Raw genomic sequence first — 19175 nt, forward strand, 5'->3', positions numbered from 1 at the left:
TGGAGTCATCTCTGTAAACAGATCCTCGACTTCCTGATCAACAGACCCCAATCAGTGAGGATAGGAGACAAATCATCCTCTTCAATAATCCTCAACACAGGTGCTCCGCAAGAATGTGTTTGCAGCCCCCTTCTTTACTCCTTATACAATTGCAATTAGATTTACAAATTTGCAAACGACACCACCATTGTGGGCCGGATATCAAATAATGATGAGATGGAGTATAGAAAGGAAATTGAGAACCTCGTGATCTGATGTCAAGACAGCAACCTTTCTCTAACTTTTATCAGCAAGACAAAGGGTATAATGATCAAATTCAGGATTGTCGGTGCCGAAGTAAAGATGGTTGAAAGGTTCAAATTCCAAGGAGTAAATATCGTCAATAACATCCTAGACCATCCATATTGAAGCAATGGCCAAGAAAGCACACCAACGTGTCCACTTCCTGAGAAGGCTTAAGAAGTTCGGCATATGCTCAACAACTCTCACCAACTTCTACAGATGTGTTGTAGTATTTTATCAGTGCGCATCACAGCATGGTTTGGGAACAACTCCGTCCAAGATTGCAAGAAATTATGGACGCAGCCCAGACCATCGCACAAACCAACCTCCCTTCCATTGACTCCATTTACACCTCACGCTGCTTCGGCAAAGCCACCAGCATAATTAAGGATGAGTCGCACCCCGGCCACTCCCTCTTCTCTCCTCTCCTATCGGGCAAAAGGTATAGAAGTGTGAAAACGCACACCGTCAGATTCAAGGATAATTTCTTCCCAACTGTTATCAGGCAACTGAACCATCTCACCAACAACTAGAGAGCAGTCCTGAGCTACGATCTATCTCATTGGAGACGCTCGTACTATCTTTGATCGGACCTTGCACCAAACGTTATTCACGTTATTTCCCTTTATCATGTACAATATCTTTACGCTCTGGATGGCTCGATTCTAATCATGTATTGTCTGCTGACTGGTTAGAATGCAACAAAACATTTTTGCTGTACCTTGGTACACGTGACAATAAACTAAACCCATGTAAGCAACTATCTTCCAGGAGTGGGGAATGTGACTACTGAATGTTGCAATGGAAAATGTTTCTAGGGAGCCAGCGAGATCTGAATAAAGTGGTGAAGATAATTCTGCAGGAGGCATGGAAACAAAATCTCTAATTACCATTTTAATCCATTCTTCGCTTTATTGTATATTGAAAATTGTTGCTGCAAAATTTATTTTCTTACTTTTTGAAATATTACAATCGAATGATCCATCTTATTGAAGTTCACAGCAATTAACATTTTGGCCCATGTTTTCTGATAAATTCTGATTTATGGGCCAGTGTCTCCTTTATTAGTTATTTACAAGATAGCATTGTTGTTCATTTTGAAAATGTTCAAATGAATTGTTTCTTGCATCCTTCAGCTTATTCCACAAATATCATCTCTGTCGTGGTATACCACTGTTGTGCCTTTAGTGCTGGTATTGACCATATCAGCAGTGAAAGATGCTATTGATGATTTTGTAAGTTCTTTTTATATTGTTTTATTATCTTCTAAACAGATTTAAGACCTGTGATTCAATCTCCTTGTCGAGATAAATGCATGGATTTTACTGCTTGTTGTAACTTCAACCCTATTTTAAGTTAAGTTTAGTCTAGAGATTCAGTGTGGAAACAGGCCCTTCGGCCCACCAAATCTGCTCTGACCAGCGATCCCTGCACACCAGCAATATCCTGCACACTAGAGACAATTTACAATTATACCAAGCCAGTTAACCTAAAAATCTCCGGATAGGTGACGTTATGTGGTGGGACCCTTCTTCAGACATTGATGCTGTTACTCCAACATTTTGTGCCTTTTTCTGTAAACTATCATCTGTAGTTCCTTGTTTCTATCATAGAAATGTTACTCTATGGAAGGTAACCACGGCTTATTTTCCTTTTTATCGCTTTTATTTTGTAAATTTCTTTAATTCCAAGTCCTCTGTTTTTGACCCACAAATATGGGAACCAGTCAGAACAGTTTCTCCGTTTGATGTCGCTGCCGTTCATGACTTCAATCTATCAGATCTTTTAACAACTTACTGTAATTCAGGGTGAACAACCTCAGCTCTACCAGTCCTTCCTCTCCAGAATTATTCAAGTAAATCTCCTCTGTACCTTTTTGTATCTTACTTCAAGCACGAATTGTGGGCAAATCAGAGTCTGAAAAGGATTCCTTAAGACCTCTTTGTTCTTGTACTTTTTGCACAGATTTATAAACCCCAGGATTCAGCATGTCTTTTGAATGACTTTCTCAAAAATTTAAAGGAAAAGCGCGTTGCCACTTTCAAAAATCTGTTCATAAATGGGTGCATGCTCCCCCACCCTAGTCGCACTAGCTTCTCATTTTCACACTACAAACTGCTTATAATGGCCTGTTTCCTTTATCATCGTTACTTTTTGCATATCTTCCATTCATTATTCTTTATTTCTCCACATCATCGTTTTATATCTCTCGTTTCCCTTATCCCTAACCAGTCTAAAGAAGGATCTCCAGCCGAAACGTCACCCATTCCTTCTCTCCAGAGATACTGCCTGACCCGCTGAGTTACTCCAGCTTTTTGTGTCTATCTTTGGTTCAAACCAGCATCTGCAGTTCCTTCTTACGCACTGAAAGTAAGCACGCAGATACAGCAGGCAGTGAAGAAAGCTAATGGCATGTTGGCCTTCATTGCGAGAGGATTTGAGTTTAGGAGCAAGGAGGTCCTACTGCAGTTGTACAGGGTCCAGGTGAGACTGCACCTGGAGTATTGTGTGTATTTTTTGTCTCCTAATTTGAGGAAGGACATTATTGCTATTGAGGGAGTGCAGAGTAAATTCACCAGGTTAATTCCCAGGATGGCGGGACTGACATATGATCAAAGAATGGGTTGACTGGGCTTGTATTCACTGGAATTTAGAAGGATGAGAGGGGATCTCATAGAAACTTTTAAATTCTTAAAGGATTGGGCAGGCTAGATGCAGCAAAAATGTTCCCAATGTCGGGGAGTCCAGAACCAGGAGGCACAGTTTAAGAATAAGGGGTAGGCCATTTAGGACTGAGATGAGGAAAAAACTTTTTCACGTAGAGTTGTGAATCTGTGGAATTCTCTGCCACAGAAGGCAGCGAAGGCCAATTCACTGGATGTTTTCAAGAGAGTTAGACTCAGCTCTTTGGGCTAAAGGAATCAAGGGATTTGGGGGATAAAGGAGGAACGGGGTATTGATTTTGGATGATCAGCCATGATCATATTGAATGGCAGTGCTGTCTCTAAGGGCCGAATGGCCTACTCCTGCACCTTCGATGTTTCTAATTTAAAGCCTCATGCAGATATTACTTTATTTTTAGTATGCACTTGATTTCACTTGATGTTAGCATTAAATTGTGTGGAATTTTTGATTGCAGTTAGAAGGTTGATATTTTATTTCAAATTCTACTCTGGAGATTTAGGCACAGTAACTAGATTAAACTGTGATTCAGTGCTGAATAAGAAGTGTTAGAAGTATTGTTTTCCAGGTTAGATGATTAGATATTCTGGCATGGCAATTAGAAACTATGATGAGTCTCATGAAACAAGAGCAGTGCTCGTGTGCTCGTTGATACTTGTACCACAATCATCGTCAAACAAATTACGTGACACTTTATTTCATTTCTAAATGAGGACCATACCTTACAACTTGGTTGCCTCTTTCTCATATATTATGAAAGAAATAACATTTCAAAAACCAAATAGAAGAATGCCCTGTCTCTGTGATCTTCCGTATCCTTAAAAATATAATCCGCTCTCAATGACTGCTCCTAAACATTCACCACCTTTTTTTCACAATAATTGACACAAACCCTTCATCCACCAGGAAAAATCTTATAAAATTCATCCACATTTCCACTTCTGTTTCTACATAAATAATGATCAAATCCTTCTCGTCTTTACCTCCAAATGAGAATGATCAGCCATGATCACATTGAATGGCGGTGCTGGCTCAAAGGGCCGAATGGCCTCCTGCACCTATTGTCTATTGTTTACTCTCGATTAGATATTTATTCTTCATTATAATTCCAATTATAATAGTGCACTCGGGTCTTTACTGAGATCCTCACCTATCATAGAAACCAGTCTTCAGCAATTTTGATTTATTTTATATAATGTCCTTGCAAAGATGTTTCAGTGTAATTATGATACAAGTGTCTTACTAAACCTTTCCTATCCATGTATGGACAGGTTCATGCATAAGAAATACTCAGAGGGATATGGGTCAAATGTTGGTAAATGGCACTAGCTTAGATGGGACATCTTGGTTTGAATGGATGATTTGGGCCCAAGGACTTTTTTCCATGTGATATAACTCAATGACTTAAAAAATTGGCCTTCATGGCTCTGTGAGCCATTGAGGCGAACATTATTATAAATAAATGTTGAAATAGAAAATGGATTAATTTTATTGTGGTATATTAATTGATAAAATGTTTAACTAGTCAGAAAGTGATATTTATTGGGTAATACGAACAGCTCCATTTGTGGGGGAATTTCAAATGAACTTACTTTTACAATTTTCTTAAACTTCCAGCATCGCTATAAAAGTGACAACCAAGTCAACAATCGGGAAGTCACAATTCTTCTTGATGGAAAGTAAGTGTTACCCTTAATGCTTTGTGTGTTTTTTTCAGAATAATAAAAATATATATTCTTACAAATCATTCAGTGGGGTATTTTGTGACACGTTTAATTACTATTTTACATGGGGAATGAGATAAGACAATTATTATTGCTAATTTCTGATTGTCGAGGGATTATAGTGTCAACCATCTGCGACTAGAGGCACGTAAGGAGACAGGTTAGGAATGGTAGATGCTCTTCCCTGAATATTATTGAACTGATAGGATTTTTATGACATTTTGATAACTTTCGAGATAATTCTCTGATTCAAGCCCGCAATTATGTAGATAACTTTCCATTGGCGAATTTGATCATATGAATGATCTCTGAATGGTATTTCCATAATGATGATGACTATGGAACTTAGTACTGCTCCTTCTCTTTGCTGTCTGAAATGAAATAAGTGCAGCCTATATTTTCAGAGAAAAATATTCCATTAGAATTGGTTCTCCGATATTTAGCCGAAGAGCACAGCATACTCTCTTGTACCATGTAAATGATTGCCATGTACCAGGCAATCTTAATAATCTCCTAGTTTGTGTTGGTTTTGAACAGAGTATGTCGTGTCTGTGGCTGTCATGGATTCACAACCTTTCAGTCTGAGCTGCCAGGAGAATGATTATCTAATATTTAATGGTATATTTGTAGTTTTGCACAGGTATCAGTCAAAGCTGATGCATGTACAAAATTGTCATTTATTTTTAATTTAATTTTAGCTGAAATGGAATGTCTGTAAAAATGTTTTATTATGACATCAACAATGCAATAGTTGCAGTATCTATGACAATAGACAATAGGTGCAGGAGGAGGCCATTCGGCCCTTCGAGCCAGCACTGCCATTCAATGTGATCATGGCTGATCATTCTTAATCAGTACCCCGTTCCTGCCTTCTCCCCATACCCCCTGACTCTGCTATCCGTTTCGATAAGATCTAGGTGGTACTAGAACTAGATGGCTTGTTTTTGTGGCTCTACTTACCTCCTTTAGTGGTCAAAAAGCTGTTAGAGCTAGAGGTGGCTGAAGAGCTAGATAGAGCTCTTAAAGATAGCGGAGTCAGGGGGTATGGGGAGAAGGCAGGAACGGGGTACTGATTGAGAATGATCAGCCATGATCACATTGAATGGTGGTGCTGGCTGGAAGGGCCGAATGTCCTACTCCTGCACCTATTGTCTATTGTCTATAACCCCACTGAATTGCTTCTGCTTGTACTTGTTTTAGTTTCAATATTTACCATATAGTTTATCAGAGATCCTGGTGTTTGAGACAGCCATACAATACAAAAATAGACCTGGTGGTCCATTTTCACAAATCCCATGTCATCCCTATTTTTCCCCATGGTCCCATCAACTCCACTCAGTTTCTATCACTCAAATGCACACTAAGGACAAAGTACGGTACTGTGGCGGCTCCCAAGGGTCGGGCCATACTACTACCGACCCCTCGGCACGGGAATGGACCAGTCCCGGGAGGCGGTCCTGGACTCAGGTATATAAGGACAAGGTTTGGGCGCCAAGCCATTCCGGCAGACTAGACCCGTCTGAGACCCATGATACAATAAAATATACCTTCCCGAAATACCTGGCTCCTTGCCTTTATCGACGCGCTACATTGGTGACCTCGACGGTCCATTCATTAGGATGGACAGAAAAGCAGAATCCGACCGCCCGTCCGGCTCACAGGCCGACCAGGCCCCAGCTGTCGACGCGGTAGGAATCAAGCTCCCGACCTTCTGGACCACCCGGGCTCGCGTTTGGTTTTACCAAGCGGAGGCCCAGTTCCAGCTGCAGGGCATCACAGTGGATAACACCCGGTTTTTCCACCTGGTGGGAGCCCTTGACCAGGACACGGCCGAAGAGGTAACGGAGTTCCTCCAGGACCCCCCGGCCCACGATAAATACAAAGCCCTTAAGGAGCTGCTGCTCCAAACCTACGGGCTAACCCGAATAGAGCGGGCCGAAAGGCTCCTCCACATGCCAGGCCTCGGTGACCGGCGCCCATCTAGCCTCCTGAAGGAGATGGTCGCGCTGCTCGACGGGCACAGACCGTGCCTGATGTTTGAATACACCTACCTGCACCTGCTGCCGGCCGACATTCGCCTGCAGCTCACAGACGCCTCCTTTGAAGACACCCGGGCCCTCGGCAGGCGCGCGGACGCGCTGTGGGCGGCGCGCCGTGATGACGTCAGTGCGCTAAACGTCACTCGACAAGCGCCCGATTTTCTCCGGTCGGGCGGGGGAGCTGTGGAAGGAGTGACAGCTACGTCCCGGAGGCCTGCGAGATCGCCCCCGGTGGCCATTGCGGGTCGTGCACCTGCAGTCCCACATCAGCAGGCTCCAGCCAGCACCAGCGAGAGGTACTGGTGTTATTACCACCAGCGCTGGGGTGCGGCAGCCCGACAATGCCGCCAGCCGTGCACGTTTCCGGGAAACGCCGGGGCCGGCTACCAATAGTCCCTGCGGTGGCCGGCCAGATTCACCGCCTCTTCGCCTGGGATCGGCGGTCCGGGAGCCGCTTCCTCGTGGATACCGGGGCGGAGCTGAGCGTCCTGCCCCCTTCGCCGCTGGACATTCGTTCTGGGAAGCGGGGGCCCATCCTCACCGCGGCAAATGGGAGCTTTATTCAGACATATGGCGTCCGCACGGTCCACATCGTTTTCGGCGCCAGTCATTTTACGTGGCTGTTTACGATCGCCGACGTCTCTCAGCCGTTGCTCGGGGCCGACCTTCTGCGGGCTCATTCTCTCCTCGTGGACGTCAGGCAGCAGCGCTTGGTCCACTCCGCCACGATGGAGCCCATCGCGTTGCGGCTGAATGACCCCATTATACGCCCGCTGTCGTCCGTGGACTCCCATTTCGCTCGGGTGCTGGCGGACTTTCCTGATATTATGGCCCCGCAATTCCGGTCGTCGACCCCCAAGCAGGCGGTGTACCATTATATCACAACTACCGGCCCACCCCTCCACGCACGAGCACGCCGACTCCCGCCTGAGAAACTACGCCTGGCACGACAGGAGTTCCGCACGATGGAGTCCTTGGGGATGGTCCGCCCTTCCAACAGCCCATGGGCATCTCCACTCCACATGGTCCCCAAGGCAAACGGGGGCTGGAGGCCTTGCGGGGATTATCGGCGGCTGAACGTCGCTACCGCCGAGGACCGATACCCCGTGCCCCACATCCAGGACTTCAACGCCCATTTGGCTGGGGCCACGATATTTTCAAAGGTGGATCTGGTGCGAGGTTACAACCAGATCCCGGTCCACCCGGAGGATGTACCCAAGACGGCAATCATTACGCCGTTCGGACTCTACGAGTTCGTACGGATGCCGTTCGGCCTCAAGAACGCCGCGCAGTCATTTCAGCGGTTAATGAACGGCGTGTGTTGCGGGCTGGATTTCCTATTTGTCTACCTTGACGACATGTTGGTAGCCAGCCGCTCGCGACAGGAGCACTGTGCCCACCTCCGGCAGCTTTTCCAGCGGCTCAGCGAACACGGGTTGGCCATAAACCTCGCCAAGTGCCGCTTTGGCGTGGCCACGATCGACTTTCTCGGCCACCGTGTGTCCTCGCAAGGAGCGGTTCCCCTGCCGGACAAAGTAGACGCCATCCGCCGGTTTCCCCGTCCGTCCTCGGTGCATGGCCTGCAGGAGTTCGTCGGCATGGTGGCATTTTATCACCGGTTCCTGCCATCCGCGGCCCACATCATGCGGCCGCTATACGAGCTGCTGGCGGGCAAGCGTAAGACCGTCGTGTGGACCGACGAGGCCGTAACAGCCTTTGACGGCGCGAAGGAGGCCCTGGCTCGGGCTGTGTTGCTTGTTCACCCATGGGAGGATGCCCCGACAGCCCATACGGTGGACGCCTCAGAGTTGGCGGTTGGTGCCGTACTGGAGCAACTCACGGACGGGGGTTGGCGCCCCCTGGCCTTCTTCAGCCGGCACCTCGACAACGCCCAGAGGAAGTACAGCGCCTTCGACCGCGAGCTCCTCGCCCTGTACCTGGCCGTTCGTCACTTCCGCTATTTTCTGGAGGGCCGCCCGTTCACCGCTTACACGGACCACAAGCCACTCACTTTCGCCCTGGCAAAGGTCTCCGACCCATGGTCCGCCCGACAGCAGCGTCAGTTGGCCTACATATCAGAATTCACCACCTCCATCCGCTTTATCGAGGGGAAGGAAAACCGGGTGGCCGACGCATTGTCTCGCCCCGCCATCAATGCCGTGTTAGAAGTGGCACCCGGCATTGATTATTCTGCCCTGGCGGAGGCCCAACTAACGGACAGGGAGATGCCCGCCTACCGGACTGCCATCTCTGGCCTCCGCCTTGAGGATGTTCCCCTCGGCCCCGGAGCGACGACGATACTTTGCGATGTGTCGGCAGGTCAGCCGCGCCCCATCGTCCCGGCCGCGTGGCGCAGGAGGGTGTTCGACGTGGTCCACGGGCTGGCTCACCCATCCATCCGGGCAACGATCTCATTGGTAGCTGCGCGGTTCATGTGGCATGGTCTGCGCAAGCAGGTTGGCCACTGGGCCCGCACCTGCATTCCGTGCCACGTCCGGGCGCCACTCCAAGGGATCGGTCTACCCTGCCGCCGTTTCGACCACCTGCACGTGGACATTGTGGGCCCGCTCCCGCCGTCCCGGGGCATCACCCACCTCTTCACGGTGGTGGACCGCTTCACGCGGTGGCCGGAGGCCATACCACTGGCTGATACGTCTACAGCCACATGCGCTCGTGCGTTGGCCGCGCACTGGATTGCTCGCTTTGGTGTGCCGGTGGTCATCTCATCGGACCGGGGGCCACAGTTCACCTCCGAGCTGTGGTCGGCCATGGCCCACCTGTTGGGCGTGCGGCTGCACTACACCACGGCCTATCACCCGCAGGCAAACGGCTTGGTGGAGAGGTTCCACCGGCAGCTGAAGGCAGCGCTGAAGGCGCGACTCGCCGGCCCCGACTGGATGGACGAGCTACCATGGGTTTTGCTGGGCATCCGGACCGCCCCCAAGGAAGACCTGGCTTCATCCTCAGCGGAGCTCGTCTACGGGTCTCCGCTCACGGTGCCCGGGGAGTTCGTGCCCTCGTTGCCGGGGCGAGAGGAACCGTCCTCATCCACCCTACAGCGCCTCCGAGAGCGAGTTGGCAAGCTCGCACCCGTGCCGACGTCCCGCCATGGGACATTCCGCCCTTACGTGCCATCGGCCCTCCGGGACTGCGCCTTTGTGTTCCTGCGCCGTGACGCCCACCAGGCGCCACTCCAAAGGCCGTATGAAGGCCCGTACCGGGTGCTGGAGCACGGACAGACAACCTTTGTTTTGGACATGGGGGGCCGGCCGGAGGCCGTGTCAATTGACCGCCTGAAGCCGGCCCACTTAGACATCGACCAACCGGTGCGGGTGGCCCAGCCTCGGCCACGAGGTCGCCCCCCTTTGCGGGTCCCACCGCCTGTCCCTCCAACTGTGCCTCCGCCGGCCCCTCTGTCGACCGATTACCGTACGCGGTCCGGTCGGGTTGTGCGACCACCAGTGCGTTTCGTGCCTCCGGTTCTGGGGGGGGGAGTACTGTGGCGGCTCCCAAGGGTCGGGCCATACTACTACCGACCCCTCGGCACGGGAATGGACCAGTCCCGGGAGGCGGTCCTGGACTCAGGTATATAAGGACAAGGTTTGGGCGCCAAGCCATTCCGGCAGACTAGACCCGTCTGAGACCCATGATACAATAAAATATACCTTCCCGAAATACCTGGCTCCTTGCCTTTATCGACGCGCTACAGTACCATTTAATTTATTAGCCAGCATGTTTTTGGAATGTGAAAGGAAATTCAGATTCCAGAGGAAACCTACTTGGTCACAGGGAGAACTTGCAAATACCACATTGACAGCACTGGAATCAACACTTCCAAACCTCACATGACCCAGATGTAAGGATTGAACCCAGGTTGCTAGAGCTGTGAGGTAAAAGCTGAATGAGATGTGCTGTAGTGATGCCCAAGGGTGGGGTCCATAAGTAAAGGAAAATCTGTGAGCGATACAGAATCATTGGAAATACATGGTAGTGGTGACAAGTGAGGACTCTATAATACGCAACAAGGTTGCTTCCCATATTTGCCCAACACAAGTGCTTACATGAAGAATAATCATTGAATTCAGGCATGAGATTATTTTCTCAGTTGCATTTTTCAAAAGGAATATTTTTCTTACAAGCACAGACTGAGCACATTGGAGTATGAATGAGTAGCCCATGGTGAGTTTCAGAGCTACCTTGTGAAGTGTTGCAATGTCAGCAGAACATCTCTTTAAATCTTGTGCAAAGTGAAACAGTATCCTGATGCATTGCATGTTTTTTCCAACACTTTTCACTGCGTCGACTTTTGAGCTCCAATTTAGATAGTTACAAGCTGAATCTTGCTTCATATGATTATGGACATTATCAGGCATGTGCCTTTTGCTGCATGATCAGGCATGTTAACATTGATCATGAATGGAAGTGTCTAGTTTGATTTTGCAAATTCAATTATTTCATCTGGTAACATGATGTAGTCTGGTTAAAATTGATCTTGGATTGTGTGGTACTGAAAATAATAGTTACATGTGAATCAATTTGTAAACCTAAGGAACTATCACAAAAAAATAAAAGTAAATAGCAGATTGACAATTAAATGAAAACATTTTTTGTTTATGGGCACCATACCAGAAGATAAATTAGTTCATTCTTTGGGACTGAATTCTGCATAGAATTTCAATTTCCATTTGCATCACTCACAATAATGCATGATACACAAGCAATCTTTTGGAACTCAATTGACATGTAATGACACTTATTTTCCTCTCTTTTAGGTTGCAAAGAGACAAATGGATGGATGTTCAAGTGGGAGATATAATTAAGATGGAGAATAACCAATTTGTTACTGTAAGTTGTGTCTAGGATCTCATTCTTCCTTTTGCCAGTGGGATAATACTTTCAAGACTGATATGATTACTCACAATTAACAAAGCAAATGGGAGTCTTGTGAGGAAATTACTGTGGGTTATTGTTGGTAGAGACGAGATGAAGGAAAGCGCACTCGTTGATTTCATGCACACTTTCTCCTCTGTGTCGGAAGGAACTGCAGATGCTGGTTTAAACCGAAGGTTGACACAGGGTGCTGGAGTGGCTCAGCGGGACAGGCGGTATCTCTGGAGAGGGGGAACGGGTGATGTTTTGGGTCAGGACCCTTCTTCAGAAGAAGACTGTCAGGAATGGTCTCGACCCGGGGCATTACCCGTTCCTTCTCTCCGGGGATGTTGCCTGTCCCGCTCCAGCTTTTTCTGTCTGCCTACACTTTCTCCTCTCATGTTTGTTTTAATGGGAGTTGGCTGTCCTACAGTCAATGTCCCGGGGAGCCGCGTGAGTCTGATCCACCCGCCGAACAACTGTGGCGCCGATGACCAGATCAAGCACCGGTAGGCCCTACTCACCCAACAGGCCTCCCAGGGCTCTGCGGTGAAGCTGGGCGGTGAGGCTGGGCCGAAGGAGCCTCAGCGGCGACGATGATGGGAGCCTCGGTGGCAGCAGCGGGAGCCTCGGCGGCAGCTTGAGCCCCGACAACAACGGTAGCCCGTGAGTCTCCAACGGGATGCAACGGGGGCCTTGGCGGCAACTGAGTCTTGGCGGCGGCAGCGGGAACTTGGAGTGTGAGGGGGGGGAGACAATGGGGCCCCGGCATGGGGGGGTCGCCGTGAAGAACAATGGGGACCTGGCGTGGGGGGCCGGTCGTGAAGGACGGTGGGAGAACAAAGGGGACCTGGTGTGGGAGGGATGGGGGGGTGGGAACGACACTCTAGTTTAGAATCCTCTGCTCAGGGGATAAGCCCATGTTCATTTGTTTGTTTGTTTGTCCATTCGTTCTGGTGAAGGCGCTGTGCACACTGCAGTCAGCCAACAGTCACGTGTCCTTTTCTTTTTTTTTCAGTTTTAATTTCAAGTTTTTGTGTACCTCGTGTGTTGTGTACCCAATTTCTCTCCAGGGATGAAAAATGTTTATCATATCGTATTGTTTCCTACACTTCAGTCCATTTCTTCTATCTTCCAAATTATTGCCTTGTTTCCTATCCTTCAGTCCATTTCTTATATTTTCCTATTTATTGCCATGATATAGACATAGATTAACATAGTTTTTAGTCTGGAATTGTATCAAAGCCTTGTGACATTTTATACATGCAGTATTGGGTTTTTCTCAATTTATTCAAATTATCATTGTCACTTAAGCAATCTCTTGTCTTTTTACGACAGCTATTTCATTTCAATAGCCTTGTAGTAATAGAACTATTAGAGCGTCCTCAAGTCATATGTTTAGATTCCACCATGATAAGGTGTAAAAATATGTATATATTTTTTTTAACTTACCAATTGTTGGATGATACGCTGGTGTGCCTCCAGGTTCGGTGCGGGGCCCGTTACTGTTTGTCATCTATATCAATGATTTGGATGAGAACATACATGGCAAGATGAGCAAGTTTGCAGATGATACAAAAGTCAGTGGTTTTGCAGAGAAATGGCTGATGGAATTTAATACAGAGAGATGTGAGGTGTTGCATTTTTGGAACTCTAACATGGGCAGGACCTACACAGTGAATGGTAGAGCTCTGGGGAGTATTGTAGAGCAGAGGGATCTAGGAGTACAGGTGCATGGTTTCTTGAAGGTCGAGTCGCAGGTAGATAGGATGGTCAAAAAGGCTTTTGGTACATTGGCCTTCATCAGTATAGTATAGTATGAGTATAGAAGTTGGGAGTTGTATAAGCTGCTGGTGAGGTCGCATTTAGAGTATTGTGTTCATTTCTGGGCACCATGTTATAGGAAAGATGTTGTCAAGCTGGAAAGGATACAGAGAAGATTTACAAGGATGTTGCCAGTGCTAGAGGGTCTGAGCGATAGGGAGAGGTTGAGTAAGCTGGGACTCTATTCCTTGGAGCACAGGAGGATGAGGGGTGATCTTATAGAGGTGGATAAAATCATGAGAGGAATAGAGTGGAAAGATGGACAGAGTCTCTTGCCCAGTGTAGGTGAATCGAGGACAAGAGGACATAGGTGTTAGGTGAAGAGGAAAAGATTTAATAGGAATCTGAGGGGTAACTTTTTCACCAAAAGAGTGGTGGGCTTATGGAACAAGTTGGCAGAGGAGGTAGTTGAGGCAGGGTTATCCCAACGTTTAAAAAACAGTTAGACAGGTGCATGGATAGGACAGGTTTGGAGGGATACAGGCCAAACACAGGCAGGTGGGACTAATGTAGCTGGGACATGTCGGCCGGTGTGGGCAAGTTGGGCCGATGGGCCTGTTTCCATGCTGTAACACTTTATGAAAAAAAGATTGGTCATTGGTGATTATTGAACAGTATATCATTTTTCTTTACTCAATTAATGCCTGTGCTTTCATTTGCTTCAAAGTCCAACTCTCAGCTGTTTTTCTCCAACCCTGTCAAAATAGTACTCCCATTTGTGTCCTTCCTTTTCCCTTCCCTTTATTTGGCAATATTGGACTTAAATGTTTACTTTTTACCAGCAGTTCTAAGGAGAACTGGTGGTGATGATCTCTCCATGGGTCAGTTGGTCCTTGACTTATGTATGCAACCATGCCATATTGAAATAAGAGATAAGTTTCAGGTGTCAGTGGATTTGATCTCATGATCTGCCACTGGAGCCAGAACTGTGAGCAATGGTGGAACATAAATGCACTATGCTGAGAAGCTGGATGTGAAGTTAACTTCATGCCAGAAAACATCTAATGAATGCAGCCTATTTCATTGAAAAGCTAAGTTTGATTTATCTCACTTCAATTTTTTATTAAAAAAAAGCTAATTATTTGCACTTCAAGAAGCTTCTAAGTAAATTTGCCATTTAAAAAATATTTTTATTTATTTAATTAAATGGATTTGATTTTTTGGAAATGCCTTTGATTGTTCAAAGGCCATCATAGTGGTCTGGGTCAGACCTTTAGGATCAATTCTTAAGGTCTAGTTACCACTTGTGAATATCTGTAGCCTGCTGAATGGTTGTGGTTGACATGACTCCTGTTTTCCACCTTTTCCTACATCTTTAGCTGAGATAGAGGTTTGCGGTGGCCTCCTTTCCATCAGCAAGACCAAGCATAGACTAAGTGATTGTTTCACTGAACACTTTCATTCTGTATGCCAAGGACTGTTGGGGCTTCTGGTTGCTAACCATGTTAACTCCCCATTCCCATAGCGACATTACTATTCTTGTACTCTGCCACTGCTAGAGTAAGGCCACACGCAGACTGGAGGAACAGAATCTCTTAGGTAGTTTACAACTCAATAGACAATAGGTGCAGGAGTAGGCCATTCGGCCCTTCGAGCCAGCACCACCATTCTATGTGATCATGGCTGATCATTCAGTACCCCGTTCCTGCCTTCTCCCCATACCCCGACTCCACTATCCTTAAGAGCTCTATCTAAGAACTCAACAGTATTGCACTCCCCCACCCCAGTGAGTACACATTGCTCCCACCATCTCCCAAACACCTATCACCTTTCTACTTTCCCATCCTTCCTACACTCATCTCCCACTCGTAAGTCCCACATTTCCCCTTTATTTCCCCCTCTTTCCCTTCACATCCCCTTATACCCATATCTCTCCCTCTAACTGTACATTTCACTCCTCCTCCTCCTCTCTTTATTTCCCTTTTGTTATCGTTTCATCTCTAGTCATTGTCATTGACTCCACCCAACTGCCAATTACAGCCTCTCATCTGTAGCCACCTATCACTTGCCACACATTGTTCCAAGGGCGGCACGGTGGCGCGGCGGTAGAGTTGCTGCCTTACAGTGAATGCAGCGCCGGAGACGCAGGTTCGATCCTGACTACGGGCGCCGTCTGTATGGAGTTTGTACGTTCTCCCCGTGACCTGCGTGGGTTTTCTTCGAGATCGGTTTCCTCCCACACTCCAAAGACGTACAGGTATGTAGGTTATTTGGCTGGGCAAATGTAAAAATTGTCCCTAGTGGGTGTAGGATAGTGTTAGTGTGCGGGGATCGCTGGGCGGCACGGACCCGGTGGGCCGAAGGTCCTGTTTCTGCGCTGTATCTCTAAATCTAAATCTAAAAAACCCCACCTCCAAAAACAGAAAATGCTACGGGTGTCAGAGGTTATGGGGTGAAGGCAGGAGAATGGGATTAGGAGGGAGAGATAGATCAGCCACGATTGAATGGCAGAGTAGACGATGGACTGAATGGCCTAATTCTGCTTCTATCACTTATTATGATATTATATGATCTTAGAAACTTTGTAGGTCAGGGAATATCCGTTGAAAGAAAAATATAGTTAACACCTCAGGTTCAATACCCTTCTTCAGTTCTGCAAAATAGAGAAAAACAAGTTAGTTTTAAATTTCAGAGGGGATGGGAGGGAGGGCACATGTAATTGGTTGAGGTTAATTGGTTGAGGTTAATTGGTTGATGTAAAGGGAATACCTGTAATTGGCTGAGGTCAGAATACTAAATATATTCCGCAACTTTCAGTCGTTTACTACCTATGCCTGTATTAGAACTTAGTTTTTGTGGTATTTCTGGTCAACCCCAACACTTGGTTTTACAATTCGCACATCTTCTGTCATTATCTTGTTGATTTCATATTTTTTGTTTTCTCATCTCTGACCTTCGTCCAACCATCTGCGAATCAACCTCCCCCTCCCCCCACATCTGTATCCACCTATCACTTGCCAGGATTTGTCCTGCCACTCCTTTCTTCTTCCACCCACCTCGCCCCCCCCCACCACATTCAGTCTGAAGAAGGGTCCCGATCTGATAGTTACCTCTCCATGTTCTCCTGATATGCTGCTTCACCCACTGAATTACTCCAACACTTTGTGTATAACATTTACAGCCCCTTTTTATCTGAATTCTTTCTGATGAACTTATTCATGAGCTTGCTAGTAACCTCAATCACACCTCGCAAATTCACTGTTAGATTGTAGTACAGAATGAGGACATTGCCCTTCTTAACACTATGAAAAAATCATGGAAAAGGTGAGAGGGAGCAAGTCGTTTGTGGTAGAAACAATGAATTGCAGGTGCTGGTTAACACAAAAGGACACAAAGTGCTGGAGTAATTCAGGTCAGAACAAGGAGAGGTGACTTTTTGGGTCAGACCCTTCTTCAATCTTTCATGGTGTCCTCTGTTACCTGATGACGTAAAGCTTGAAAGTGTAGTGAAATGTGAGGATTGTTGTAGTCTTAACAACAAAATAGGCTAGTGGATTGGTCAGACTTGTGGCAGATGAAGTAAGTAATATTTTTGAACAAATTTTTGCAGGAAAAACGATTGAAGATGGTTGATAGATTTAGACAGTTGTTAAAAATAATCAGGTGTCTTTGTTTTAGAGATGAAGGCATAGAATACAAGCAAGCAGGGCTTAGAATTGTGAGAATGGTAAAGTTGGAATAATTCTTAGGTGCAGAATGTTGTATTCTCCGATGATGAAGGTTTATGGAAGTGTATGGAAGTGAATTGAAAACAATACTGATAGTCAGGAGAGAACGTTATTAACGAAGGCTTGTGGTATTTCAAGGCTATCAGGAGTGTGATGTCAGCTGAGTGTTAACAGTCGTACTTTAGTATTCCTGGATAGTTTTTGCTCCGTCGATTGTATTCAAGTTTGACCTTATGTATTTATGTAAGGTATACCTAATCCGTTTGGATAGCATAGCAAACAAAGCTTTTCACTGTACTTTGGTACACGTGACAATAATAAACCAAAACTAAACCTAATTAAACTTTTCTATTGCTCTTCTACCTCTGTCGCGACTGCTGAATAATTTGTTGGGATACCTTCTCTGCTGCCTGAGTTCTGCCATTCTTACTACTGATGACCTTTTTTACCAAGACCAAGGAAGTGTTAGAATCAGTTAATATACAAAGACCAGAGAATATTTATAAGAAATACAAGCAGAATTAGGCCATTAGGCCATCGAGTCTGCTCTGCCATTCTATCATGGCTGCACTACTTTTCCCTCTCAAACCCATTCTCCTGCCTTCTCCCTGTAACCTTTGACTCCCTTACTAATCAAGAACCTATCTGTCTCTGCTTTAAGTCTCACACAGAAAGTCGAGAGAAAAATTGTTAAGAAGCAGCAAATTTCTTTATTTGATCATGATATCGTTTGATTATGTCATTTATTTGATACTAAATTTATTTACATACTGTGCATTGGGGCAGCACAGTAGCTCAGCGGTAGTGGTGTCTTACAGCGCCAGAGACCCTGGTTCGATCCTGACTACGGGTGCTGTTTGTATGAAGTTTGTATGTTCTCCAAATGATCACGTGTTTTTTCTATGAGTACTCCGGTTTCTTCCCACACTCCAAAGACATACAGGTTTGTAGGTTAATTGTTTTTTATAAATTGTAAATTGTCCCTAGTGTGTAGGATAGGACGGGGCGATCGCTGGTCGGCGTGGATTTAGTGGGCTGAAGGGCCTTTTTCCGCACTGTATCTCGAAAGTCTAAAATCTATACTAATACATTGTTAAAATACACCTTGTAATCGATTCATCAATCTATTTATTTCTACTTAGGCAGATTTGCTCCTGTTATCAAGTAGTGAACCATATGGCTTGATTTACATTGAAACAGCCGAGCTTGATGGGTAAGTGAGTATCAAAGTTATAGAATGTTCCGATATGATGACGTTATTTAAAATGACTTAGTTTGAATTAAATAGTTTGTCTAATTTAAGTCACATGTTTCTTGGATATAATTTCATTTTTTGAAGCACAGATATCTACTGTAGTGGAAGGACAAGTAAAGCATTCAGTGAATTTATTTCAGTTTGGAAGGCTGCAGAAAGGCCTGAAGAGCATTCTTGGAAAGTAATAATTGAACCTCATGAGTGCCTGATAATGTAAAACAAGGAAGTTGACGCACCATCAATTGGAATTTCCCCATTACAAGATGGTGCGCTACCTGGAATACATTTTGTTTTATCTTCCTTCTTTACTGTTTTCCAGATATCCTTTCAGTAATATTCATCCTCTTATCTTTCAAGCATGCCTTCCTTTTAACTTATGGATTAATTTTCCGTCTTTTATGGGATCTTGCATTGAGCTGTTCTTTGGTGTTGGCTGTTTGCCAACTTTTGCCTGCTTGTATTTTACCAGCACAGAGATTTTCAAATATATTTCTTAACATATTCATTTTCAGCATCTAGTGTCATTAGCAAGTCCAGCATATATCCTTAATTCTTGAACTGAGTGGCTTGCTAGATCATTCACATGCCAATCACATTGGTGTGTCTTGCGACATATTAGTCAGACTAGTTCAGGACAGCAGATACCCTACTCTGAAGGAAAATAGTGGAACATTTGAATTTTTACAGGAATTCAGAAGTTTTTGTGAACCTTATAAGTAAGGTGAGATATTTTTATTTTCTCAAATTCAAGATTACTCAGTGAATTTAAATTACACAGGTGCTGTGGTGTGAATTTAACTCCGGTTTCTGAACGATTTGTCAAGTTTGTGAG

The 19175-nt window shown here is 45.8% G+C and overlaps 1 protein-coding gene across 1 annotated transcript in view; it reads left to right on the forward strand.

Moving 5' to 3' along the window:
- Positions 1–19175, forward strand: part of LOC144596895 (putative phospholipid-transporting ATPase IM) — a 161046-nt gene that overhangs the window by 42506 nt on the left and 99365 nt on the right. The window contains exons 4-7 of the mRNA XM_078406142.1: positions 1419–1517; positions 4582–4643; positions 11500–11572; positions 18231–18301. Of these exons, the coding sequence (XP_078262268.1) occupies positions 1419–1517; positions 4582–4643; positions 11500–11572; positions 18231–18301 (305 nt within the window). The remainder of the gene's footprint in view (positions 1–1418; positions 1518–4581; positions 4644–11499; positions 11573–18230; positions 18302–19175) is intronic.

The sequence above is a fragment of the Rhinoraja longicauda genome, chromosome 1 (genome assembly GCF_053455715.1).
Source record: "Rhinoraja longicauda isolate Sanriku21f chromosome 1, sRhiLon1.1, whole genome shotgun sequence".
NCBI lineage: Eukaryota > Metazoa > Chordata > Chondrichthyes > Rajiformes > Arhynchobatidae > Rhinoraja > Rhinoraja longicauda.